Below are 27,112 nucleotides of genomic sequence, written 5' to 3'. Positions count from 1 at the left end.
ACAATATCCGGAGACCCTTTTATTTAATGCACAATGAAAGTCTATGCACTAGCTGAAAGCTTTTTTTCCAGGCGTTTAAATCCAGGACGAATCCTGATAAAGTAACTACCGTATGTCTGTTATGGATCAAGCGTTCCTTACTGCCTGCATATAATCTGCCATTCCATGAATAACTTTGGTAAAAGAACGATTTTACATGAATCAGTGTGAACCAGCAACTGGCAGGCAATTCCGAACTAGGTACAAGGTTCATACGCACCAGCGGTCATCGTTTTACGCAAACCAACCAGGCCATCCCAAAGTTTGATGGAAATATTTGTGAAAAATTATGTTTGATCAACAGCATTAGTAGTGTGCAATATACAAATGCAGACAACATAAAAACACCCAAGAAGAATAAGAAAGCCGTCAAAACTCATAATTTTGTACTGCCAATCTCAGTTTTTAACTCCAACTTGCCGCATTCCCCCGAACATTCCCCACACTATTAGTTATTTCACACGACCAACTTCACGCTGATGTCTAGAGCAGCTCTTAAAGTTAGTTATGACTATGAGTTAAAAAACTACTTTTCGTCAGAAAAAGTGAAGACTCTAATCCTAAATCGATTTGCTAATAGAAAACAAGACTTGCAAATAGAAAACAAGAATCATACCAATACAAGCCCTGCCATCATCGATCAGAAAATCCTTCTAGTCAAATACAGTTAACGTTGAGTTTGAGGTAAAACCTTTACGCCTGGCTAAAGGGCCCGAGTTTTGAGTTACAATTATTCGGAAAATCCATGGGAGATATTCGGAAATAGAAAAAAAGGAAGTGATTAACTTCCGAAAAAGTTTAGAATTTATTCATCACGAAAATATTGCACAATGACGCAAACACGAGACACCGAACATACCTTAATGACGTCACGCAAACAAAAAGTGTGGGGGGACGTGGCTAAGAAAATGGGATTGAGGGTTGTAACTAATAATTGTGTTAAACGTGCGGTAGGCTTTATTCAAAAGCATAAAAGACAAAAATGTCAACTGGTGTGATGGAGGATAGGCGCGGAACTGTTTAAGCGCGAGATTGGGTTAGCGCCAAAAAAATGGAATTAATGAATCATGGCATAGTTGATTTCGTAAAATTTGATCTAAAACTCATTTTGTAGAGAAATGAGTTTCATGATAGCGTGGCGAAATCGCATGACAATCATCCATTTTTGGTGAAAATGGTATTTGTACAGATTATTTTGCGTTTGTTTTTCACAACGAGCAATTAGGCATTAAAATAACAAAACATGCAAAATAGGCCAAGATTACAATTTTACAAACATTATGATTTCGGCCCACAATTCCACTTTTCTTAGGCTCGTTTGCAATATGCCCAATGAATTACAGCTGCACAGTTTTTGATCCAACAGCGCAAAATTGAAGACTTGTGGTTCAACATACATGGTGTGGGGACAAAACCATATTTACAAATCTAACCCATTCGCGCCTTTAAGGCCAGCAATTATCCACCGCTGAGGCATTCGTAACACCAGCACGATTAAAGAAAATCTGAAGTCGTTCAGATATGGAACCTGTACTCTTGGCCTTCGCCAGTCAACAGCACTACAACACGGTTGTTTACCCATACCAGTTTAGCCACATTTAACTTGGAATGTAACATACCGCCGTTGTGCTGCCCCCTGCCGTGCTGTGGGGTTTTCAGCGGGTTGATCGTCTTAACGCACTTTACCTGGGATTGCAGCATACCGAAAAGGCTGGTAGCCGTAATCCAAAAGCTCAGTTGATTGTCTGAAGCGGTGTACACGCATAGGTACTTGCCGTCAGGGGAGAAACACAACGCTGTTATGCGTGTGCTCGGTCGTTGCACCACTTGGTGTTTACAAGTACGCGTGTCGTACAGCACTATAGCGCCGTTACCGGCCGCTACAGCCACACGCCGTGATTTATTGTCATATGACACTGTGTGGAACTTCGCAAGCGCCGGGACTGCTTCTAAAAGCCCGTACGAAGCTCGAAGCACCGACACGTCAATGCAGAAAAGAACTATGTCAACCACTTCTACAAGCACGTTGTTGACGTCGGTCATCATTTTGTCAGCAAGAAGATCCACAATGCGCAGTATTTCTGGTTTCGCTCGAACCAGGATCGATGTAGCGAGCAAGGCCTGATGTTGGGGGTTCGCGGCAGCTGCATTGTGACGTGCTACTTCCCGTGCGATCGTCGTGATAAAGGTTAAAGGCCGTGCGGTCGCGATTAAGCATAACGAGTGATGAGCCGTGCGACAGGAATCAGCTTCAGAGGAGAGAGGCAAACCACTTTGGATGCTAGCAATATGTTGGGTGTATGTCTCACAGAGCTCCAACAGGCCAAGCAAAACGGCTGTTACTTCCATATAAGGCTCCCAAACGGTGAAACCCCGACCAAGAAGGTCAATAGCGGCTCGTCTAATAGGAATATGCGCTGGTAGTTTAGGCGAAGGGGATTGCAGGAGAAGATAGACAAGGGCTTTGCAAGTGTGTCTGGCCAACGAGTAATCCGCCAACCCGAATCCGTCTGGGACATCCATGTTACTGCGCTGACTGCGCCGAGGCTCCAACTCCTGGCCGAACTCGGCACCGATGACGCCGAGTATGACGATTGCTGTTGCGTGCCGTCGACGCACCTGTGAAGAAGATGATTTTTTAGAGTTTTGTTTTTATTCTTTGCTGGGTAGGAAACAACAAACAACAGCAAAAAATCGGTGGTAATTTTAGCCCATTGTTGCGAAACGCCAACCACACAGGCAACTTTTGGCCGCCGTACTTCTACCAATTAGCAGTTCTAGTTGGTTATCAAAGTACGCCAGGCATAATACCAAATCAGCCGGTTACCAAATTTCTCCAGCGGTTTCCCAAAATTTTGACTTATGGCTATTTTTTTGCAAATATGGCTATTTTTTGGTATTTAAATGAAACACTTGCGGTCACCCAAACCAAACCTTAAAAAAAACCTGCTCAAAGCACATGTCGGCTTCGTAGTAGGGGATCGCCAGTTTGACCAATGACCAGCAAATATGAACATAAACTCATAACTGGGAGTAGCCCTAAAGCCTTCATGTAGACCATCGACAATGCATAACAATACCTCATAAGAAAGTTTTGTGTTGGACAAAGACACCAAGGGCGCTGCAGCAAGCTCGTCACTCGCTATGCTTGAGCGGTCACCGACGTCATCCGCAGCGATGTGAGACGCAGGCGAATCAAAGGACTCGGCCGAGACAGCTGGATGGTTGATGTAATCGGGCACATGATGCGACCAGGTTTCGACGACTCTTCGGCGCCCCTCGTGACCCATCTGACGCAGTTCAGCTAACATAAGAGCCTGAGCTGCTTCCCGAAGTTCCAGGCAACTATAAGAATAATTGAATTTATGAAATACAAGTTAATAAAGTGGTGCTTGGCCCGTTTCAAATTTGTTACTTTTGATATTACAGAATAAAGTGTCCTATAAATATTCTCAAAGGACACACAGACTGAAGATGACTAAATATACAAGTACATTTAAACAAGGCTGTGGAGTCAAAGTTGGATTCTAATTTTTTAACAAGAAGTCACAATCGTCTTTTAATATTGTAGAGTTGGATTAGGAGTTATGATATTTTGGCAAACATACAGACATAGTTTTTTGTCACAGTCAGAAAATTTTCATTAGGTGGACTCAAAGTTAAAAATTTTCTACCATGTTTTGTACAGTAACAGATTTGATTTTGAAACCATTGTTTTATGGGACTAAGGCACTGCTTTTTAGTGTAGTAACTTGGAAAAATTAGCCATTAACTTTAAGCACATCGTGGGAGCACCATTTTAGAAACACTACTTTAATATTGTCATTCGTGTATGATTTTACCAGAACAGCTTACCGATCCTGCCACCTTCTTGCCAGCAACTCAAGTTTGGGAGGCTTGTATTTTTGTCCTTCCATTTTTTCAGGAAGCAAAACACAATGCAGAGTTGCCAGCAACGACCAGCCTTGTTTGACCTGAACATAAAATATGCATGTGCTGCATTATCAGTATACAAAGCTTGTTTCCTAAAAATATACGCTACTTTTTTGAAGTTAAACTGGTTTAGTTTAAAATGCGATTTTATAAACTTCCAAATTATAGATCAATTTGAAAACGAGGGCAAACAGTAGCTGTATTGAAAAAAAAAATACAAAACATAAGTACATAAAAAATGTACTTGAAAGATTGGATCAAATATCAACAAAACCATGATGACGAATCTGCTGGTGACACAGCAAGAAATAATGATTTAATGTTATGAAACAATCTTGCTGGAGGAAAACAAAACTCAATTCAATAAACTAGAAGAGTGGCTTTCTGATATACTTCCATTTTATATATTCTATATGATATTTACCAATTTACTATACACATCATTTGATCTACACATATGATTGTTTTTGTAATGATCTACACATATGATTGTTTTTGGGTCCCCACACGCACGTTTGTGCGGATTGACAGTAAACAAATGTTGCGGTGATTTTTAGATTCTTAAGGACAAATTTTTAGAAAGCATTAACCCAACAATAAAAAAAAATGTTCGTATTCTTTTTGCACTATTATTGTCATATAATTACAAAAACATTAAAAAAACGTAACAAATACTTTAATTCAATCTCTTGCTTTGACCCAGATATTGTCGTCCAAGGTCGGGTTTTGAACACAATTTTTTTAGAAAGCTGTAACAGTTGTGTTACAGACACTTTTAATTAAAAAGCAATTTGCTACAAGTGTATACATAACAAATTGTTTGTCATTTAACTTTGTTTCGCAAAACGAGTACCATTGACCTGTAGTAACCTCTCAAGGCGCACACGCCAAACAACTGTTTGACCTTTTGACACCGTTTTCAATAGCACGCCGTCCTGAGTGTTCAACAATACCGTTAAGCCTAATTTTTACATTGCCTTGAGCATTGACTCCTAAATTGATTGTCAACAAAAAATGCTACCTTATGATGAAAGAAAGTTCTGAACAGTGTTTGTAATACCTACTAGTTGACCTTAAGTAACCCGTGATCATGCGGCGGCCACCCTGACAACGAGCATTTAAAAAAACATTTATTTGGCAAAAAAGTCAAGTTAATTTTTTCATCTTAACTTTTATTAACAAAGTTTTTCTTTACATATACAAAACCGAAGCACGGTTATTAGGTTTAAATCACGTCATAGGTGTAAAACCTTCGCCAAAACCAAAAATGTGAGTGATAACTGAATAAAACGACATAGCATTGCTGTGCAAAACAGCTGATTTCTGATCACTGAAACGCTGTCTCGTGAAACGTCTGTCTGACGTCAAGCTGAGCCCTCCCGCTATCGTAAACCAGTGAGTTACTCTCTTGGGACTTCTGCCTACAGTGTCTTTCTTGACCAAACGAGCGTTAGACACATTTACGTTTCGGGGGCCTGTGGGTGAACCGCTGGGTCATTCGGGGTCAAACTTCTAGAGCAGTGGTTCTTAACCTTTTTTCCTTGCTGCACCCCTTTCAAATCACCAACCAATTTTCGCACCCCTTTCAAATCACTAACCAATTTTGGCTCCCCCTTCTGTAATTGCTTAAATAGAATAGACCTAACCAACCTTAATGGGTCAGCATCCCCGCACCCCCTAGGAACAGTTCTCGCACCCCTTGGGGGTGCGTGCACCCCAGGTTAAGAACCCCTGTTCTAGAGGATCAAGTTCAGATTGATAACTAACATATGTCCAAATTTGAATCACTCCTTCTTTACCACATAAGCGATAAAAACCAGCGTTAAAACTTTTACATTTTGGGGGCTTATGGGTGAACCGCTGGGTCATTTGGGGTCAAACTTTTGGAGGATCAGGTGTTAAACAATAGCTAACATCTGTGTACATTTGAAGAAATTTAAAGCACTCTTTCTTGACCAAACGCTTTTGACAAACCAGCGTTAGATAGAAACGAATATTTTTGGGTTTAAGGGGTAAAAATGGGTAAATCCTGTTGAAAGTAAGAAAATTATTTAGAAATCCTCACATGGCACCAACCAACAGAGCACATAACTCCTACATGATGCACTTTAGTCAGTACAGCTGTTAAAAAATTTTACGTTTTGGGGGCCTGCGGGTGAACCACTGGGTCATTCGGGGTCAAACTTCAGGAGGATCAAATTTGGATTAATATGTAACATCTGTCCAAATTTTAATAAATTTAAAGCACTCTTTCTTGATCAAACGCGTCTCACAAACCAGCGTTAGACAGAAAAAAGAAAAAAAAAAATACGGACAAAAACAATATGTTTTTATTCATGTATTAATAATATTCTATGAAGGGGACCCATAATAAAGTTCATTTATGATACCAAAGTACACTGGTCCCAGTAGTGTAAAATCAATCCTTATTGATGTTGTTAATTAGAACGTGATGTTTAGCATGCAATTAAACGGATTATCAAACAGCATGTCGTATAAGAAAATTAAGCAATAGTATACTTAGTGGCTATTGGAACAAATTGAATAATGCAAGACGATTTTAAATGATTTTTTTTGGCAGGTAAAATTTTCTGCATATTCTGAGAAGTCAATAAAATCCAATCAAAGTTTGTTCAAAGATAGCTTTCTGAAGCAACTGTCTTTTCTGTGGTAATGCATATTTCAGATTAAAAGTCTCAAAAAAATACTTTAAAATGTGACACAAAATAAATAAACCAAAAATAAAAAAAATAAATGCAAAACTTATAATTGTAATGAAAATGATAAATCAAGGTACCTGTGACTGATCAACTAAATCAGAGTGCTCATATTGATATTGATCCTCAGATGTGGAATCTGTGTTTTCGTTGTGTACATGCTTTACTTTTTTAAGATTTTTCTTAAAACATGCATCTGGAAGTTCCATTACAGTGTTGGCAATGCTAATAATCGACATCAGGAGTTGAGTTGTAAGACAAGATGAAATCTGCCAGTGGGTGGCGCAATTCTTTGGTTCACAGTCCTGCAAATTGTAAGGTTAAGATATTTATTTCTTTAGTACACTTACTGAGACTAGAGAAAGATAGTTATGGATTTTTAAGGTCAATACAATATGGATTATTGGTAGTTAGTAGAGAGATAGTCGATAAGTATATTTCGTTAAAAGGCCAAAATTTGTACCTATTTAACATCAAAAAACTTCAATGTTGTTTAAAATGTGAATGTTGGGTGATTGTATGACAAAGTACGAAAAACTTGAAGTTCAAAGGTTGTACTTCACCATACATATAAACAAACTTCTGATACCTATCTAAAATGTGTGCAAACTTAAAAAGTTCAAACCACCGTTGTTTGACAAAAATGTGGAAACAGACTTAGATAAGAAAACAAAATACAAAACTTTGTGTCCTCATTAGGAAGAGGACCAATAAATGCTACAAACCTGCTTAATCGGTGCTCTTGGAAACTGAAGAGCCATGTGGCCATCTTGAGACAGCAAACCAAAACAAACAGGAGCTTTTGGCATCGTAAGACCCAGAGTTTCTCGACACAGTCTGTCTAACTTATCATCAAGACCCCACCCATGAATGCATGACACGATCACATGAGCAATGTCTTTTGCTGAGTCAATGTCCAGCAAAGTTGCGGATTTCTTTCCTTTTTTAGTTGTTGTCACACGGAGTTCAGGTTGACTCGAGGTATCACTGCCTTCATCCAGAAATTGGCTTTTAACTTGCTGAAGAAAGCTGTTGAGAACTCGTCTTCCAGTATTGGCAGGCCCAGTGTTGGAGTTTCCACGGCTGGAAGCCAACATTTTTTTGGTTGTTGCTGAATGCTCCACGAGAAGCCGTGCAATTAGGGCTTCAGTATTTATGAAAACGACATGAGAGTCGGTGTCATGTATTGGACTGGCTTTAAGAGATGACACAATCATAGCCTGGTATGTCTTGTTGGAGCCCTGTAAAAATGTATAAATATAAAGTAGAACTATAAAGTATAAATATAAAGTAGAACATTTACTTCTATATACTCACATTTCAAGGGAATAATCACTAAAAAACATATAACTTTTTTGATATGAAATGACTAGTTAATAGTTGACTACAAGTTTTGGGTTTATGGTCACTTAGAATCTGTTAATTATGTTGTTCACATTTAACCAACCTGGCTTTCAATGTTGCCATCTATAACTTTCTCTTCATTCAATCCATCAATGAGGCTTCTTAAACCTTGTTGTGCAACCATCTTGAATGCCATTAAGCTTCGTGATTTTAGCGCATGTGACAAATTCACATGATTCTGCATCATATGATTTGATCTTTCCTGCTCTATTTCATCACAAGCAGCTAAAATATCCATGGCTACTGCACCACTCTCGAAACGATCCAAATGTCCTGTTTCCATTTGCCAAACAAACACAGTGGAATCAGCACAGGAGATAATAAGAAAATCATCTTCAGGTCTCCAGCGGATGCCAACGATAGGTGACGGGTGCCGAGATGCCAGAAGAACACACTTTCTGTCTCTTAAACTTAGCAAAGCTACTGAATTGTCACTGCCGACAGAACAAATTGCTTGTTTTACTCGTTGATTGCATCCGTCAGGCGGAATGATTAATTGAGATATATCACCACCATGAACATGAAAGGAGTGCATTACAGTACCAGAGCTTATATCCCAAACAACGACAGAAAAATCAGCGCCACCAGACACCATACATTCTGCACTGTAACGGTTTGGTGCCTCTTGGTGGGGGTATAAAAGACATGTTACACGGTCCCGATGGCCCCTTAGAGTTCTATGGGCAGGTGCAATCCTGCGGCTTGATCCGTCATCTTGCAACAGATGGACTTTACAAGCTTGTGCTGCTGGAACAATCACAATGGAACCATCTTCTCGTCCACAACATAAGTAACAGTATTGCACAATAAAAAGGGTGGCAGTTATGTTCATTGGCTCCTTGGAGTTGTGGCTAAGATGGTCCATTATACCAACTGGTTTATGGTCAAGTTGGTTCCACAGTGATACTAAACTAGCTTCATGGACCTGTCCTGATAAAAACGTAGTTGAATCTAGCTCTGTCATTGCAATTGTGCCACCACAATTTCCTGCAGCAAGATACAGTTTGCCATCAAATGATGATTGGTGTATTCGAATTGCAGGGGGCAATAAAAACTTTTCCATTTTTAGGAGTGATATAGAATGCAAAACCTCGGCATGAAACACATTTGCATCTTTTAATCTTGACCGATAAACCTCCTGACTTGCAGCGCTGAATGGCAGCCTATAAATAAAGACTTCACCGCTTCTGGTCCAAACTGCAACATTGTCACTCGTTAAAAAGTCTCCATCCACCCAAGGGTGCCCAGATTTCGCCTGGACACTACACAACGCAGAATAGTCACCAATGTCACAAACCTGCCATTGATTTGTACACACAAGTAGTAACAACTTATTGTTGTTGTCGTGCACTTTTATCGACTGGGCATTAAACTGAGTTAATTGTTTTGATTCCTCTTCAAACAATATTTGCTGTGAGCAAGACTTATGTATTCTCCAAACCTTCAGCATTCCTGCCACAGTTAATCCAATAATATTGCAGGGCTCAGCTGACCGAATGCATGGTACAATGCAGGCACATCCTAACCAGTCAGGAAAAATTCTGGATGCCAATGACAATAAAACAGTCAGGGTGGATGCACTCAAGATCAAAATTTCAGCAAATTGCCCAAAGCACATCAAGCATTGTTGAGGCTCGTTGTTTAGCACAAAGTTGTAACCGATAATTGATATTGGGCTTCCTGGAAGTTTGCTTTGTTCCAAACAACGCCCATCTACAAGTTCCCACAAGCAAATTTCCCCACTTTCAGAAGCACTCGCAATGTGTTGTTTCTTCCATGATCCTCCTGTTCCATTTGGCACACTTGTGATACTGACAACTGAGCTTGTGTGGCCAAATAGCATTGATTTTGGGATAATTCCCTTGTCGTTGTATTTCCAGATGCAAAGTTGGCCATCTCTACAGCCCGTGACAATATGCTGGAGATCAGGGGTGACAAGAATTGAGCATACTCTGTGTGTTGGGGGCTTGTTACCCCACAAAACAAGTGGGACAACCAGGCTATTTGTCATGCTACATACAAACACATCTCTGAAAAAATAACAATCTGTTACCAAAAACCCATAATAACAAATTAACTGTAAATGTATTATTTGAGTGACAAAGTAAATGATTTTAATGACACAATGGTATGAAATAGATTTCCCTCTCAAAAAAATCAAGTCTCGATTCTCGAGAAATAAATAAAAATTTCTCGAGAAAAATTATGTCATGTATCTTAAACAAAAAGTAAATGCGACACCTCTTATTACGTGTATTTTTCGCTTCAACTCGCCTCTAGAGCGGACTGGGCACATAACTTTCTTATTTTGCTTCCGAAACAGCGATTTTTAACGTGCGTTGCCGCTAAACTTTCACCTTTCCCAGGCAGAAGTCACGCCTGGTTGCGTAAGATCTATAACAGTCGCTTCGTTTTTGGCTGATTTGCTAGCGAATCACTACTTGCGATCGCTACTAGAAGCGAATAAACGTACAATCGGAATTTTTTTTGTTTGTTTTTGTTACAAAATCCGCTTAAATAAAAATTTCGAGACTCTCGAGAAACGAAGAAGTCGAGAAATAGAGGAACCCTAGTATTAAACAATAAGTGTCCAATAAAACAAACAGAATAAGTTCACAATACTCTGTGAAAATCTGTAAAGTAAAAAAGTACAAGCTTTTCATTTAATTGAGCAACATGTTTATATATATCCAATGCAACTTCAATGTAAAAGCAAACCAAAAATGTGTCAGAACCCTATCTGACATTCTGCCAATTGACATCACTGCAATAATGTTAGTTGTCTCTCTTCCATGTGTAATTAGTATTGTATATTATCAGGACTTAAAACAACCCTTTCCTTAAAAATTAGGTGCAGCAACAGCAGGCCCAGCAGTGCAGCACAACACACAAGTTTTTTGCAAATTACATGAGAAGTATAGAAGTTGGTTTGCATTTAAATTTTGTCACATAGCGTTTTTCTTTTATGAGAAACTAAAGTTAATAAAACTTTCGTAGAATAATAGCATAGTATGCCAACAAAAAACGAAATAAAACAAACAAACGAAAAACAAACAGTAAACCACCAGCGGACTAATGGACATATGACTTTTTTACTGATCAATTTCGATCCATCATCCATTTTGTGTACGTCCGATGATACAAAACAGAATTTACCAGCAAGAATTAACAAACCATGAAATAAAATGCAACGAAAAAAATGGAAGAATTTACTTTTAAATCTGAAAACAGTGTCGGCTTTTAGACCAGTGCTTGCTTTATTGTTGAAAATGTCAGTATATATGTAATATCTATAATTGATTACACATTTGACAAAATATCATCAGAATAAGACGATTCTAATTATTCGCATATTCAGCCTACCAACTTTTAATACAAGAGTTTCGCTGGAATGGTCTGAATGGAACTGCAAGCAAGGTCTATTATAGTACACATACATATACGTCGCACTGCTCCCCAAATTATGGGAAGTACAGTCGTCGGAGTATGCAGTAATTCACTATCGAAAATCGCCTGATCACCTGTCTTGTTTTTTCGTGTTTCCCTGAGAAAACACACAAGACGCCTTTCTCTAACACATGGGTGCACAACCATGACGTCATAATCTATATTGTGACGCAAGAGGTGACTGTTTATTTACATTGTTTGCACACAACAGGCGTATATAAAGTGTGATGCACAGGGTCACTAGGCTGGTAATATTCTTTACAGTCTTACAAAATCTATTTAATGCAGTTTGAAAGTCAAAATATTTAGCAAAAGAGGTTTTTACGTCACGGCCGCCAGTGCATATATTTTAATAAACATGTTCACGGCCGCACAAAATCGTCTACTCGGCCGCAGGTTGTGCACCCCTGCTCTAACCCAATTAACTAAATTATAGTCACCAAATTTTACCAAAACAAGAACAAAAATGATTGCACGATTTTTCCATCAAACTATGATGTTTTACGCGCTTGTTACATCGTATGGTATTTTCACGCGCACATGAACGCAGCAAACATACACATCACACATAATGGTAAAATGGCACAAAAACACAGGACCCATCTGCAAAAACCCAAAGTCTATGTTTCATATATAGTTTGCAAAAACCTATCTGTGGACAAAATGCTTTCGGACATTACAACTCGCTCTTATTTAGTACAAACTTTTTGTCCAACTTTATTTACACGTATCGTTTTTCTGCAATGTAGGCTAAGCTACTGTATGTAGGCTACTTTGTATCCGCTTTTTGATATCCTACCACTGAAAGTTTTACACACAAAGACCCAAGATGTATGTACATTTATTTAACGCAGTGGTTCTCAAACTTTTTAAGCATGCGGGGCATTAAAGAACTAATATTTCCTTCGGCGGCACACGCAGGTAAACATAACAAAACTTGAAATAGGCTATTGCTGCCAGGCATACTGTATAACAAAGTATTGCTCATCCAGCAGTTTTTATTATAAATAATCGACGTTTCGACGTCCTATACAAGACGCCTTCATCAGGATAATGACGTAACTTGGAGAACAAAATTCTTATAAAGCGACAAAATGCAAAACACACACACAAAAAAATAGCGATAAGAAGATCGCGCGGCTGCAAACTCGCACCACGCAATGATAACACAGCTCAGTGCTGTAAAAGCGCCCGATAATTTATCGGCATTAGAACATCTGTTTTAACGTTCATTGTGTTGGCGCGTGAATGGATGTTCCAAGACTCTAGGAAACTGCGCTTGTGGTAATCAGTTTCCTTCACCAACACCTGTGCAGCAGAAGAAATGCGGAATGGCCTTCATTCGACTGCGTATAGGCCTCTCTCACCACCGGATAAGGGAATGCTCTCAGCTCTCAGAAGAGCTTTTGCGCAGATTAGCCGCAATTCTATCACACCATCACATGTGTCGCTTTGAACTGTATGTTAAATCGGGTAACGAAGCCCTTCAACATCAACTCAAGATTAACACGGAACGTCACCTATGTTCGATTGCCCCAAAACGCAAGGAAGCCACAAATGCAACCGGAATGCTTCAAAAGAAAAATTGGGTCGTTAATCTGTCCAGCTATCAGCCGAATGAAGTGGAGCTAAAGGTTCTGCAACTAGGAACCAACTTTGCAGTTGCACCAAAAACAGTTCCGAAGGCAAGTATGTTGGCCTGTGTTGAGAAGGGTATATATTCTTTGCCGATGCATGTTAAAACTTTAATACAAAGCAAGCTCGTCAATTGTATTAAAAGTCACAGGGGCAATACTTGTAATCTTACGACATCCGAGCGTCGTGCAGTCACAGATCTCAAAGCCAATGACGACATTACTATTCTACCCGCTGACAAAGGTAATAGTACTGTTATTTTGGACCGCAAGGTTTATGACGACAAAATTCAAGAGCTTTTGCACGACTCAAGCACGTACAAGAAACTGCCACGTGACCCGACCCGAAGAACGGAACTAGTTCTTAACAAGTTTGTTAGTGCTTTGCACAAGGAGAAGAAATGCATCTCCGATGCGATGTTTCACCACCTGCACAGCACCGATGGTTCTGCTCCAAGGTTATATGGATTGCCGAAAGTCCACAAGAAGAATGTACCTCTACGTCCAATTGTGTCGTTTATTGGAAGCCCCACTTACAACCTAGCCAAATATTTAGCGCGACTTTTAGCACCGTTGGTCGGAAACACGGAATTTACCGTCCGAAATTCTGCAGAGTTTGTGAAAGATTTGAATGCGCAACAATCATTGTGTGAAGACGAAACGTTGGTTTCATTTGATGTTACTTCGTTGTTTACCAACGTACCAATCGATCTAGCATTGGAGATAACGGAGTCGCGTTTACTCGATGATTACAGCCTTAAAGACAGGACCACATGGACTCATGAAGATATACATAGGGGGCTTGAGATTTGTTTGGAACAAACATACTTCAGATTCAGAGGTTCCTTTTACAAGCAAATGTATGGCACGGCCATGGGCTCTCCTGTGTCAGTGGCCGTTGCCAACATGGTCATGGAGTCTGTGGAGGAACGTGCCTTGCAAACTTTTACCACACCACCACGGTTTTGGCGACGGTATGTAGATGATACATTCTGTATCATTCATAAACACCGGGTAACAGAGTTTCTGCGACATTTGAACAATGTGCAACGAGGAATTACATTCACTATGGAATTGGAAAGTAACAACAGTCTTCCGTTTCTAGATGTGGAAATTTTGAAAGCGGCGGATGGTAAACTTTCCACGCGTGTGTACCACAAGCCGACCAGTACCACGCGCTATTTACACTTTAAATCCCATCATCCATTATACCAAAAAAGGGCTGTTGTCAAAGCGCTTAAAGACCAGGCCGTTCGCTTGACGACAGACCCTGCACTGCTCCAATCGGAGTTGCACAGGGTAAATCAGGCCTTGCGGTTAAATGGCTACCCGAACTGGATTCTCCGTGATAATAAGAAGGTTTCACGGAAACAGATCCAGTGCAAAGAACGTGCCTTCGTCACCTTACCCTATATACCAGGGTTGACAGATATAATCCGTCGTATGTTGACCGATTTCGGTGTATCGGTTGGGGTCAAACCAGCAAACACCCTACGTCAGATTCTGTCGCACCCAAAAGACCCGCTAGATGCTACTGCGACAAGGGGTGTGGTTTATGCTATACCGTGCGGAGATTGTGACGAAATTTACATCGGTGAAACGGGCAGAAGTCTTAATACGCGCCGGAAGGAGCACGAAAGGGATGTGGGCAAGAATGATGCCAAGAAATCAGCGTTGGCAAACCATGCAACTACTCACCACCACAGCATTAATTTTTCTGCTGCACAGGTGTTGGTGAAGGAAACTGATTACCACAAGCGCAGTTTCCTAGAGTCTTGGAACATCCATTCACGCGCCAACACAATGAACGTTAAAACAGATGTTCTAATGCCGATAAATTATCGGGCGCTTTTACAGCACTGAGCTGTGTTATCATTGCGTGGTGCGAGTTTGCAGCCGCGCGATCTTCTTATCGCTATTTTTTTGTGTGTGTGTTTTGCATTTTGTCGCTTTATAAGAATTTTGTTCTCCAAGTTACGTCATTATCCTGATGAAGGCGTCTTGTATAGGACGTCGAAACGTCGATTATTTATAATAAAAACTGCTGGATGAGCAATACTTTGTTATAACAAAACTTATTCAAAGAATTTTAAGTTTTAACTTTATTGTGGTAGGGTAAGGATGCTCTACATTACCAATAACAAAAACATGAGCTTGAAAACGTTGTCATGCACACCAGTATTTCGCCATGAAGTCCTAAACACCAAGGAATGTTTGTGCTTTAAAATAGAAAATATTTCGCGGCACACTTGGAAATCTCTCAAGGCACACTAAGGTGCCGCGGCACACAGTTTGAGAATCACTGATTTAACGTTTTAAACGGTGACAAATCAATTACACTGCACATTTTTGCAGGGCGTGACTATTAACAATCGATGTAAATATTAAATCAATTTTAGTATGCATTTCCGAGTATAATTGACTTTCTTTATCAAATCATGATCTAATTAATCTGTTTGGGCCGTTTTGTGGGTCTAGCCAGAGGTTTCAAAAAGTTTGAAACCCAGTTTGTGTTTGCTTCCGGTTGTACATCGGTTTCATTCAGAACGGCCTGCTTATCAACGTGAATGTTGTCTTCTGGTCCAGGTGCATTACACAAATCAGTGAAGCAACATTGACTACGGCAATTTCTGTATGATATTAATGCAAGATTTAATTAAAAACATATCAACTGCCAGGGAACTTGTGTATAGAATACGTAATATACAAACAGATATATGAAAATAATGGACCAACTGGACGTAAAAAGCGACACGTTTGAACAATCCGTTTGTTCAGGCCGCAATTTTTATCATCAAAAGGTTGAGTTTTTGATAAAAAATACTTTTTTGAGTCCGTAAATAGTATGTAATATTGTTATCCAAAAAATTTTTGATAAGGCATACGGGTGCAAACATAATATTTGGTGCCCATTTTACAGGAAAATTGGAAGAAATTACATATATTTTTAGTGGTATTTGTGCCATTCTGCGGCTAACAAGGGACATTTAGATGATGATAAATTGATCACATTATACCAACAAAGTTCCAAATGACAAAAAGACAGTGCCACAATAAAAGCTGTGACATAAACAGCAGCTCGATGGCAATTTTGCTCGGTTTTGTCCGTACATGGATATTCCAAAGCTAAGTCAAGTGTTTGTTAAAATGGCTCAAGGCTGTAGGCTGCATCGGCCATGGTGAAAAGTAAATTGATTTTACCCGAACTTACGTGTATGTTATTGAAAATATCCGTTTGTAAAGATAAAAGATCTTGGTGTTGTAAAGGTCAGCACATATCGGGTCGGTGTTAGCACATTTTGCTTCGTCGGCACAACCACCAGTCGAAACGTTGTAGCTCAGTCGAGGTCCTGCATAGATCAAGTGAAATTTGAAAATAACGACCACTTCAAAATACATTTTTGTGATGAATTACGACCGTAGTCTCGAAATGATCTTTACATGTAAAAACATATTTTTTTGCATGATTTTAAATGTAACTTGGTTGTTCAAAAAGTGGGGCCACTTTAAAGATAAGTTTGAAACTCTAAATGTAGGAAACTATTAGTTTAATTTTAAAGTGACTATATTGAGAAAATAATGTTTAGGCATTTAAGAAACGTTTGACCCAAACAGATATACATTAGGCCTACATCCTAAGCCACTCCTTAAAAGAAAGCCGCTTTATGGCCTCAGGCTACGAATGCAATGCGTTATATCCTCATGGTTTTGGCATTCCTAGCTTTCACGAAACAACACGGTGCAAATATGTGACATAAAAATAACTTGCACAAAACACGGCTATACCTGCCATTTTGTACGATTCGTGATAGTCGGTCTTGATGCAGGCATAAGGGCATGTAGCGAAATACTGCCCGTCGAACTGCGGCTCCTTGGTTCCCATTTTGCATACCAAACCTTGTGCGGTTCCCAAAAAGCAAATAGCAAACAGTGCAATCGCGATAAAGCTATCCATTTCTATATTTTAACTGTTATCAAAACAACTTCAGGAAAAGTTTCTGGTAAAAAATAGTACTTGTTTGTAAAAAACATCTAAGCATTTTGAGGACAAAGTTTTCTTTACAAATATTAAACTTTTTTTTTTAATATTGTAAACGTTTGGCAGATTTCGAATTAACAAAAAGCTGCACTGTACTCAATATTAAAGATATCTCAGTGCAACTATGAAATGACCTGCTAAAAAAGTTTTGGCAACAGATAAGAAAGAGCTTGAATTAACACCAGAGGCGGTTTTCAGAAAAAAACATCTTCCAATTAAGTTAATTAGATATTAAACGTGCAAATTTGTGCAGGCAAATACGAGTTTTATTATAAAGATTTCCATTATTGTCAGACAACCAAGAACTTCTTGATTTTTTATGCTTATTTCCATTATGAGCAAGTTGACCACTGAACATCTGCTGAAGACTTGAACCGAACCTGTGGTTTTATACCAGCTACCGTTTTTTGCGGTTTCTTTTGTATTTTTGTCTCAAGCCGCGCGGTTCGTGTGCAAAACTGGAATCTTGTGCCTTGCACACGAAATTCGTCGTTTGGCATCGTTCGTTGTTTGCGACACTGTCTGCGAACCTTTTTAAACTGTTTTTGCCAAATAGTCTGACAGAAAGTTTGCTTTTTCATTGTTCCATAACATTGCATCAATTCCATCGCAGACATATATATTTATTAAAAAAGTGTTATTGCCAGACTTGTTTAATTAAAAAGGTTACGTTTTGGCAGCAGGTCGCCTTGTGTCGATGTGGACCCTCAACTTTAATGTTTGTTTGACATAGAGCGGTGGTTTTTGGCCATTTTTATCCAGTGACCCATTTTAACAACTCAACATAACTACTGACGACCCTTCCAAAATCTTCCATCGTTTTTTTGCAATAACTAAATTAAAGTTTGGCTTTGGACAAAAAGAAAGAATCAAAAATGAAAAATTAATCGCAAAATGGCGAACGACTTCCAGAGGTGCACCCCGCAGGTCAAAAACCCTTAATTTAAAGAAATAAAAACGTTTTCCAGCTAATTCAGGTTTTGTTATTATTGCAGATCTCATGCAATCGAATCGCTTTGATTTCTTTTAACAGGCGAAATACAACTTATCCGCTGAACTAAACCTGCGTGTGGACTGGTTCTTTTATAGAAAAACTCGAAAAATAACTTTTTGGGTGAGTTATTTAACACTTAATCAAATCTGTAAGACTTAAAAACTTTGTTCTTAACACTATCCCGGACTCACTGTCAATTTAAATAACTTTGCACTTTACGCCACCTATCGGTATTTAGCAAACTTTGTTGTGAGTTCTTATTAGTAGCTATATCAAAGGACTTGATATAATTGAGTGGTGGAGAATTTACATATCCTACAAACTTGGCCTAAATTACAGATTTTCTTCTCTATTGTAAGCTACAGCAATGTCTCCTTTCGATATCGTGTTTCCGCCATTTTAACACACATAGCGTTCAGCGAAAGTTAAGCATTAATTAACATTAATTTATTAAGGTCTTAGAATGTGATAAAACAACGACAGTATGACAATACAGTTTTATTTACAAAATGTGATATAAACGGTAAATAGAGGATGTAAGACAATCAGAGTAAAATTTAGTTCCTGTTATACTTCACATTTCACATCGAATCATCATCTAATAAATATCCTCAGGTTCTTTTGTTGGCCTGGTTAGAGGTTTACCGAACTTGGAAGCCCAGTTCGGGTTTTGACTTTCATGTGGTTCTACATCTGATTCGTCCAAACCCAGCGGCATAACACTGGGAATTCCATCTTGTGGTCCAGGTTTGTTACAGAGATCAGTGAAGCAACAGTGACTGCGGCAATCTCTGTGAAAAGCAAACCATAAGTAAGTATTCTTATTACAATGTAAATTGTAGCCAATAAGGTTTTTTTTTGTATTAAACAGTGACCTGTAACTAAGATATCCTTCTAGCGGCTAGCCTAACACGGAGTCTTTTGGATGTTCTTTGGTCACATATTTTGCCAAGGTTGTGTTTTGTACATTCGCATGTAAGTTAGAATATTGGTCTAAATTGTTATTTTTTTTTGTCTTAGTACAGTCTGTGGGGCCCCATGTCCTTTGAAAGTTAAATTTTCCGAACTGCTGTTTTGAGAGACCCACATCATTGCTACAAAAAAGTCAATCTAACGAAATCAAATACCTCCTTATAAGGGATGTTCTCTCTGACTTAAATCAATTTTCATCCACTGCAGTAATTGTTTAATTGAAAACTGCATAAAAAAGCCTTAACTTACGTGAAAGTAATTGGAAATTTGCGGTCACCCATCGGTATAAACTTGATGTTGTGAACTTTTACGCATTTCTGGTCAGGATCGGCACACATCGCTTCGTCAGCACATCCACCAGATGATTGGTTGTAGCTGATTTGAGGTCCTGAGAATAAAACACAGGTCATTATTGATTGTTGACACAAGACTGTTTACTTGTATAACGACTAAAGTCCTATTTTGTAAAATATTTTTTGTATCAGTTTGTTCGTAATGCAACCTAAATTTAATCAAAGAGACAACTATGATTGTGTTTAAAATTGAACATACATACATAACAGTGTCATAAACCTTTAACATTGCAAATAGAGTCATATGATCTACAAATCAATTTTTAAGTTTAAAATTTTTGTCTGAGAAATTTCAATATTAAGCAATATGCGATTAACCGGTTTGCTGTTGACTCGTTTCGTCTGTAGTTTAAAACAGACGCACAAAACAGAGCTATACCTGCAACGTTGAAGGACAGGTGATAATCTGTGATGATGCAAGCATACGGACACGTGACATCGGCCTGTGTCAACATAAGGACTCTTGTTGCCCTTCTTACATTGCAAACCTTCACCAATTGCAAAGAAGTAAAAAGCAAAAAGTGCAACTCCAACAAAGTGATTCATTTTTCTCTCTGATGAACTGATATGTCTGCAATCCCACTGCAAAAAAAATCTGAAGAAAATAGTTGATTTGGATTGTTACAAACTAACTTGAAAAAAAAATGTGTGGGGAAATAAAAGTTATTTGTATCAAAAATATTATCGGCAAAGTGAAAACGTTGCCACAATTCGGATCAATTGAACAAAATTGAATTCAACACTGCACCAAAAAGATCAGTTATTTTCATATAAGTTACCAGTCATTTATATAAATTCCACGCTAAAACCTGTTACACCTAGAGTATATAGTCCCTATGTCCTAAAACCTCTTTCAAAGCGAGTAAATTTGTGCACACAAACACGTTCCTTAAGTTTGTTAAAAAAACATTAATAGTAAATTATTTTCTTTCTTTCTCTTCTTGATGCGCAAGTTAACAGTTTGCCAAATGACAAATACTTGAACGAAACCTGCGCGTTTTATACCATAGGTCGAGTTGTTTACAGTTGTCTGACGCAATCGGCCTTGTGCACGAATGGGGAATCGCGTCGTTTTGCAGCAACCGTTGATTGCGACACTGTATTGCAAATATGTTCGAGAATGTTCTTGCGAAAAATTTATATTTCATCATTGTGCTTCGTTTTCCAGAAACTTCGGTATGACATATATGATATTGCATTGCAACATTTTCATCATAGGCATTGCTAATAATTTGCCAATTATTTTATGTTGATTTATTTTGATCGATCAAACTTCATTTGCGTTGTGTACAAAGATTAATACAACCTGACAACAATGAAAAAAATGCAAACTCAAGTTACGGGTGACTGAACAAAGTTGCCCGAAAACTAGCTATAATCTTAAACATAAAGTATGTTTTAGAGAATATATGAGCCTCACGATGCTTTGTGGTCTTGTTTATTTGGTCAATAGGATGTTTATACTTTTGTGTGCATTTTGATTTCAATCGGTTTAAATATAACTTATATTGACTCAATCTTTGTAAAATATCAGTATTGTTACGACGTTCCAACGAAAGCTTTTGTCATTATCGGAAATAACACGACCAATACCCAACAAAATTTATTTGTAAGTATTCTATATATTTGACAAAATGTCAAAGAATGTACTTTGGAACACTATATACAGATCTGTTCATAAGTTTAATGGTGAAAATAACGGCCCAAATAGACGTAAAAAGCGACATGCTTTATTGTTCAAACGTTTCGGCAAATGCTCATGCCATCATCAGTAATATCAAAGAATGTAAATTGCAAAACACGCGGGGCAGAGAATTTTTCAACTTCGACCAAAATTCCAACGTCGATTTCCGGGATAAGCGGGCCGTGTGCAAAGCGCTTGCCCTGGGGCTCCGGAACAACAATCTCTCAGCACGAAGAGAAAATTCCGGTGAACTTTATTTCACACAATGACGTCACATGAAAAGTTGACGGTCGAAATTGCTTCTGGTGCAATATTTTTTGTTAGTGACAACGTGCATGATATTTTCAACGATGTCGCAATGTCTGGGCATGGGTCACGTGATTGGTATTTGGCACAACCAATTGGAGTTTGTCACGTGATTTAGGCCGGGTTTGTAACAATAATTGTAATAACTGATAAAGCTCACACCAAACGAACCTAATTTACGCCTAACGTTTTGGGGAACTGTCATTTGCAGATATTTGTAAACTATAATATTGCTAATATTTTGTTATTTGGAGTGTTAAATGTAGGAGAAAGAAATGTTTTATAAAATTGAAGGCAAATAATGTAACTTTACGGCATAAAACAAAAATATTTCCATGTTTGTTACCTTGCATAAATAATATATTTTTAGTCTCGAAACAGTATGGCTAGTGTCGATCCAGTGACTGCTTTAAAGCACACTCACTTTTTTTACAAAAACATTTATGTCTGCAAATTTTAGCTCATTTTTCGTCGCATGGAAATGTTTGGGGGGGCATTTTTTTCTGCGGTGTCGAACCCCCAATTAGCCTGGAGTTAGCCATAAATGAATATACTTATCCTATAAATTTAGCCAAAATTACACACATCACACACAAGTTAGTTACATTATTTTATTTAAGCTGTTTGCATGTGATGAAACAATTTAGTTTTATTTACAAGATGTGATAATTACTGCAAATGAATGATGCAAGACAATTTAAGCAAATTCAGTTCCATCTATAGTTGACTTTCCACAGCGAATCATCATCTAAATCTCCTCAAGATTTTTTGCTTGCTTGGTCAGACTTTCTTCTGGTTCGGCGTTGGTTTTGTCCAAACCCACCTGATCAACATTTGGAGCCTGATCTAGTGGTTTGTTGCACTGGTCAGTGAAGCAACACTCACTGTGACAATCTCTGCATAACATCAAAGCAAACAACGGTATTTAAATGTGATCCGTAACTATAAGAGAAAGGTCGGAAAGTTGATAAACGCCGCGAATCAATTTATTGTTGAACTAAATATAAGGAAAGAGATACATTAAATTGGATCAAAAGATACTTTAATATAAGCAAATGGTTTGGCGTGACATGAAGCATTACCTCACATACATCAAGCTTGCCGACCCGGAGCTAACACGGTATTTTAGGCTTCCAAGGTTGTGTTACATGCATGTAACACATAGGACTAATTTGCTCATGTTTTGATATCTTCAGGTAAACACGTTGCTGTGAATTAACAAGCACCTTAATTGATGAAGGTCTTATTAACTATAGTGCTCATCAGGTTGATTTTAGATAAAGCTACAAAAACCATACCTCACGGAAAACCCACATTTACCTAACCTCCGATGGGTAGCGCAAAGAGCTGAATTATTTATTTAGCAGTCAAAGATAAGTGTTGGTAAAGTTAGTATTATTGCATTTCGAATCATAATACCTTACTCCAACCCAACCAGCCCCAACCGAAAGTATGTTTGAAGATATATCGTTTCAAATGGATCTTAGTGTTTTGCGCCACTTATCGAAATTATAAGGTAAATGTGAGGCTGTCGTGGGGTATGGCGTTAGTAAATTTTCCTCATTGTATATGCAGATCATGGAAACGAAAATGCCTTTAAGGAATTATCATCCACTGCATGCATTTTAAATGAAAACTACATGAGCACTGTCAACTTACGTGTATGTCATTGCAACTTTGCGATTACCCATAATGATGAACTTCCTTTTGCGCAGCTCCACACATTTCTGGTCGGGATCGGCACACATTTCTTTATCGGCACAATCGCCAGATGTTGCATTGTAGCTGATGTGCATTCCTGGGTACAATATATATTAGCTGCTATTGTTGCAAAAAACAATATTGTTCAGAGCAATTGTGTCGCTGTGTGTTTTTCACAAAGCATGCAAAACAAACTAAACTCAAGACATCCCAATCTTTAGTCAAGCTTGAGTTCCATGCAGTTCTAGGACAAACAACTAAAATAAATTTGTAATCAATTTTCAGGGTTGATATACTGAGAAATTCATGTTTGCTGAAATTACTTGACTAAGTAGTAACCACTAAAACAATCACCAAGTAACAATAAAACGCCATGGAGCCTTAAACAATGGAGGGTACAATTGTGGGTGAATTATGGCTGAACTTGCTGCAGCTACACAGTAACACGATAACATTCAGCTTTGACAAACATACGTTTGCTGCAATCAGTTGTTTATGCAATTAATTGGCCTTGGACTTACCATTCAATTAAAAGTACTAAACGATTAAGAGACATCCGTCTGTCGTTAAAATAACTGTGGTTTAAATATGGCATAAAATATACCTGTGTGAGTGAATGAAGTATGAAAATCCATTTTGATGCAGGCATACGAACAGACCACGTCCATTTGTGTGTCAGAATACGGGTTCTTTTCACCCATCTTACATTCGTAACCTTGGCCAGTTGCCAAAAAGCAAATTGCAATAAGTGCAATCAGAATAAATTGATTCATTTTTAGTGTTTGAACTGATACGTCAAAAGCCTCTTTCCAAAAAGTTTCTGTTTAAAAATTTAATTGAATTATTTAAACATTTTCCTTTGTTATCTTTTCGTGTCGCATTTGACAACTGGTGCATGTGTCCAGTAACAGATAAATATACCGAAAGACTGTCTTTATTCCAAAAATTGACCCAAATTAGCACTACAAAAGCCCCAAACTGGCGACATTAGGTGAAACACGTTTCTGTGAATAAACAAACACTTGATTTAGCCTACTACAGTCCTCATTAGGTTGTTCGATGGTAGAGGCTCTAACACCATACCTCATGTATGGCTCACATTTAATTAAGCTTCGATAGCATAGAGCTAAATTATTTATTTAGCAGCTAAAAAGTCATAGAGTTGGGAAGTGAGTTGTTAAAAATTTTAGGCACAAAGTTTTTAAAGTTAGTTTTATTGTTCGTCGAATGATAAAACCTACTAGCTCTAACCGTCAGCATGTCTGGAGATATCTCGTTTAAAATGGGCGTTAGTGTTCTTTGCGCCACCCATCTAATTTTAGCTAAATGTGAGGCTGCCGTGAGGTATGATATTGGTAGATTTTCCTTGTTGTATATGCTAATCACAGAAATCCAATCAAAGCGGTTGTGCAAATGACTCAAGGCAATTGAAATCCACTGCATTCATTTTAAATGCTAAATCAATGATATACTGTTAACGTACGTGAATGCAACTGGAACTTTGCGGCCTCCTATCGGTATGAACTTGGTTTTCTCAAGATAGACACATCTCTGATTGGGATCAGCACACGTGGTTTTATCAGCACAACCGCCAGACGATGCGTTGTAGCTGATGCGAATTCCTGAAAGTAACATAAGCTATCATTGTTTAAAAGACATTATAATTGCCAAAACAATATTGTTTACTGCTAAAAATTTAAAATTTTTGCTTTTCAACCGTTTTTTTTTTAAATTAGTGCACAATTTTAACGTTTTCTCAAAAATTATACACCCCAGTCAAAAATTTATTAGTCCTTGTGTGATACACTGAATCTGTGGTCCTAACAGGAATAAGGAAGAGCACAATGAAAAAGCTTGATTACTTTTATGGCAAACAACCTAGTGGAAACTGTAACTTGTAATTCAATTTCCACTGTAAAAAAAACATTAACAACGATTGTCAAGATAAATATTAAATTGACGTCCCAAAATCAATATAGTATCTTACAAGCCACATAAGCTACAAGCCTGGTTGAAAAACCTTGGTTTAGTGCAATTGTGTTGCTATGGGTTTTTTACCAACAAAACAAACTCAACGCAACTGATTTAATTCAATATTGTTTGTGATCACCTGTTTTAGTTCTAGTCGAGGCCTTTTAACCGAAATTGTCAAAATTATGGCGAATGTATGTCACTTTATTAAACAGAAGTAACATACTTAAAGATCCAAATTAAGATCAAATTTTGACGGCCATGTTGATAAAATTATGAATTTGTCGCAAGTTATTTGATTTAGTGCTTGCTTATGATCTGTTGATGTCGTGAATAAAAACACAGCGCCGAGTCGGAAATAGCTACGTATAACGTTGGTTGTGGGTATGGACCATGGCTAAAAACGTGCTGCAGCTACACATTACCTACCACCTACTCTAAGATTGGAGGCCCAATCATTCGTTATCGCGCAGTGTTTTTGTTGCGTTGTGACGTGCTTGCGTTTAATTCTTGTTTTCATTGTTTATCGTGCACTGTACTACGCGCATTCTGTATTATTTACCATAATGAAGGTGACCTGTACAGGACGTCAAAAGGTCGGAATAAAAATATTTGCCAGAAGAGCTTTATAAACTTGACAGTGATTCATTTTGGAGTTTGAACTGATTCAGTCACTCTTAGCAGAAATTTTGTTGTTCCTGCATTCGGTTAACATACTCTACGTGTGTAGCTTCGACTAAACTCAACGTACTTTTGTTGAAATGAGTTGTTCTTGCAACTATCCAAAACATTTGATAAACCAAAGTTGGGAAACGAACAAGCCTTGAAATTATGATTCCCATTGAGTTGAAAGCACTATACGATTAAGTGGTATTCGTCTGTATAGTTTAAAGAAATTGTAGTTTGAATATAGCACAAAAGCCGATTATACCTGCGTAGATGAATGATGTGTGATAATCCATTTTGATGCAGGCATACGGACAAATCACGTTAATCTGTGTGTCAGAATACGGGTTCTTATCCCCCTGCTTACATTCGTAACCTTGGCCAGTTGCCAAAAAGCAAATTGCAATAAGTGCAATCAGGGTAATTTGATTCATTTTTGGTGTTTGAACTGATGTACGTCAACAGCCTTTTTCCAAACAGTTTCTGTTGAAATAAATGGATATTTAAACCATTAGCTTGAAAGGTTAATATTTAGCTTGTAGTGTTAGCGAATTATTCTGACACCCACGAAATTGGGTCTAGCGATCTCGGGTGGCGATGTTACCTTTGGCAAATAATTCTCAAAACCCCTGCCAATCTGATCTATTCCCCGAGGCACAGAACCTTGTAATAACGGCTCAACACGAAAGCCGGATCTACCTAACACTGCTTTGCATTGCACCAACGTCAACAAAGCAGATCTCTTTACACAAAATCTACCACGGCATGTAAATACCCAGTCACAGGAAAACGACCGTACACTAGATGCTCACAAGGAGACAGCCTAGTTCTTTTACAACACGTGCAAACAGATCTCGGCTCGCCGGTCGTTGACCAATTATAGGCTCACACAACTTTAGCAGGTTAGCTTGCAGCAACTGACATGTGAAATATTTTCACACAGTAGCGGTAAAAAGTGTGACGCGCAAAGTAAAATTGTTGTAACAATTGGCATAAGTTGATCAAAAACACTCTTCCACGCAGGCAATATCTTAAGATCACCAGCGGTGGAGCTTACAGATCGAAACAGTGTAAGCACTGTTTGCAACTAACTGATCAGTCTAATAGCTAATTGTTTGTGTGATGAAAAAGAACGTTCGAACTACATACAACATCAAACGGGCCCTTGTTTTTGCATCTATAAATTGACCTGCTTGTTTTATTTTGACAACAGGATATTATTTTCGCCAAATAAGCAAACTACACATAAGAG

At 38.3% G+C, this 27,112-nt stretch overlaps 5 protein-coding genes and 1 long non-coding RNA gene across 6 annotated transcripts; 1 reads left to right on the top strand and 5 right to left on the bottom strand.

The window, feature by feature from the left end:
* Window positions 1-825: 825 nt before the first annotated feature.
* LOC145225121 (WD repeat-containing protein 7-like) lies at window positions 826-10,149 on the bottom strand. The gene is made up of 6 exons (XM_080091770.1): window positions 8,137-10,149; window positions 7,415-7,930; window positions 6,770-6,994; window positions 3,895-4,013; window positions 3,120-3,384; window positions 826-2,658 (listed from the first exon to the last, which is right to left on the bottom strand). Exons 1-6 carry the CDS (start codon window positions 10,102-10,104, stop codon window positions 1,555-1,557), a joined length of 4,197 nt encoding a protein of 1,398 aa, XP_079947896.1. The 5' UTR covers window positions 10,105-10,149; the 3' UTR covers window positions 826-1,554.
* A 2,722-nt stretch (window positions 10,150-12,871) lies between these two features.
* Window positions 12,872-15,315, top strand: LOC145223647 (uncharacterized). Its single transcript, XM_080090048.1, has 2 exons — window positions 12,872-14,983; window positions 15,289-15,315. Exons 1-2 carry the CDS (start codon window positions 12,872-12,874, stop codon window positions 15,313-15,315), a joined length of 2,139 nt encoding a protein of 712 aa, XP_079946174.1.
* Window positions 15,281-17,168, bottom strand: LOC145225124 (uncharacterized). The gene is made up of 3 exons (XM_080091773.1): window positions 16,961-17,168; window positions 16,386-16,524; window positions 15,281-15,804 (listed from the first exon to the last, which is right to left on the bottom strand). The coding sequence occupies exons 1-3, from the start codon at window positions 17,127-17,129 to the stop codon at window positions 15,618-15,620; spliced, it is 495 nt and encodes a 164-aa protein (XP_079947899.1). The 5' UTR covers window positions 17,130-17,168; the 3' UTR covers window positions 15,281-15,617.
* Window positions 17,169-18,739: 1,571 nt separating this feature from the next.
* Window positions 18,740-20,115, bottom strand: LOC145225144 (uncharacterized). Its single transcript, XM_080091793.1, has 3 exons — window positions 19,912-20,115; window positions 19,429-19,567; window positions 18,740-18,998 (listed from the first exon to the last, which is right to left on the bottom strand). The coding sequence occupies exons 1-3, from the start codon at window positions 19,985-19,987 to the stop codon at window positions 18,806-18,808; spliced, it is 408 nt and encodes a 135-aa protein (XP_079947919.1). The 5' UTR covers window positions 19,988-20,115; the 3' UTR covers window positions 18,740-18,805.
* Window positions 20,116-22,132: 2,017 nt separating this feature from the next.
* Window positions 22,133-23,321, bottom strand: LOC145224792 (uncharacterized). The gene is made up of 2 exons (XR_013859747.1): window positions 23,182-23,321; window positions 22,133-22,418 (listed from the first exon to the last, which is right to left on the bottom strand). It is a non-coding gene; the product is annotated as an uncharacterized LOC145224792 (long non-coding RNA).
* Window positions 23,322-23,444: 123 nt separating this feature from the next.
* LOC145223646 (uncharacterized) lies at window positions 23,445-26,332 on the bottom strand. The gene is made up of 4 exons (XM_080090046.1): window positions 26,126-26,332; window positions 24,696-24,845; window positions 23,828-24,043; window positions 23,445-23,467 (listed from the first exon to the last, which is right to left on the bottom strand). Exons 1-4 carry the CDS (start codon window positions 26,292-26,294, stop codon window positions 23,445-23,447), a joined length of 558 nt encoding a protein of 185 aa, XP_079946172.1. The 5' UTR covers window positions 26,295-26,332.
* Between the last annotated feature and the right edge of the window lie 780 nt (window positions 26,333-27,112).

The sequence above is a fragment of the Phallusia mammillata genome, chromosome 4 (genome assembly GCF_965637545.1).
Source record: "Phallusia mammillata chromosome 4, kaPhaMamm4.hap1.1, whole genome shotgun sequence".
NCBI classification, from domain to species: Eukaryota; Metazoa; Chordata; class Ascidiacea; order Phlebobranchia; family Ascidiidae; genus Phallusia; species Phallusia mammillata.
Note: the sequence above shows the minus strand (reverse complement) of the source record. Positions and strands in the feature narration are given on the sequence as shown.

Bases quoted from the DNA above. Each gene is read 5' to 3' on its own strand.
- LOC145225121 (XM_080091770.1), bottom strand. From the start codon at position 10,104: ATGACAAATAGCCTGGTTGTCCCACTTGTTTTGTGGGGTAACAAGCCC. The intron at 7,931-8,136 runs GTTGGTTAAATG...ACATTTTTACAG, and splicing joins ATGGCAACATTGAAAGCCAG to GGCTCCAACAAGACATACCA. The intron at 6,995-7,414 runs GTTTGTAGCATT...TACAATTTGCAG, and splicing joins CAAGAGCACCGATTAAGCAG to GACTGTGAACCAAAGAATTG.
- LOC145225124 (XM_080091773.1), bottom strand. From the start codon at position 17,129: ATGGATAGCTTTATCGCGATTGCACTGTTTGCTATTTGCTTTTTGGGA. The intron at 16,525-16,960 runs GTATAGCCGTGT...TGATCTATGCAG, and splicing joins CGAATCGTACAAAATGGCAG to GACCTCGACTGAGCTACAAC. The intron at 15,805-16,385 runs GTAAGTTCGGGT...AATATCATACAG, and splicing joins ATATTTTCAATAACATACAC to AAATTGCCGTAGTCAATGTT.
- LOC145225144 (XM_080091793.1), bottom strand. From the start codon at position 19,987: ATGTTGACACAGGCCGATGTCACGTGTCCGTATGCTTGCATCATCACA. The intron at 19,568-19,911 runs GTATAGCTCTGT...TTTTATTCTCAG, and splicing joins CCTGTCCTTCAACGTTGCAG to GACCTCAAATCAGCTACAAC. The intron at 18,999-19,428 runs GTAAGTTAAGGC...TGCTTTTCACAG, and splicing joins AAATTTCCAATTACTTTCAC to AGATTGCCGCAGTCACTGTT.
- LOC145223646 (XM_080090046.1), bottom strand. From the start codon at position 26,294: ATGAATCAAATTACCCTGATTGCACTTATTGCAATTTGCTTTTTGGCA. The intron at 24,846-26,125 runs GTATAATCGGCT...TGTTACTTTCAG, and splicing joins CACATCATTCATCTACGCAG to GAATTCGCATCAGCTACAAC. The intron at 24,044-24,695 runs GTATATCATTGA...ATTTTTAAACAG, and splicing joins TGCATTCACGTACGTTAACA to AAACTTTTTGGAAAGAGGCT.
- LOC145223647 (XM_080090048.1), top strand. From the start codon at position 12,872: ATGGCCTTCATTCGACTGCGTATAGGCCTCTCTCACCACCGGATAAGG. The intron at 14,984-15,288 runs GTTAAAACAGAT...TTATTGTGGTAG, and splicing joins CACGCGCCAACACAATGAAC to GGTAAGGATGCTCTACATTA.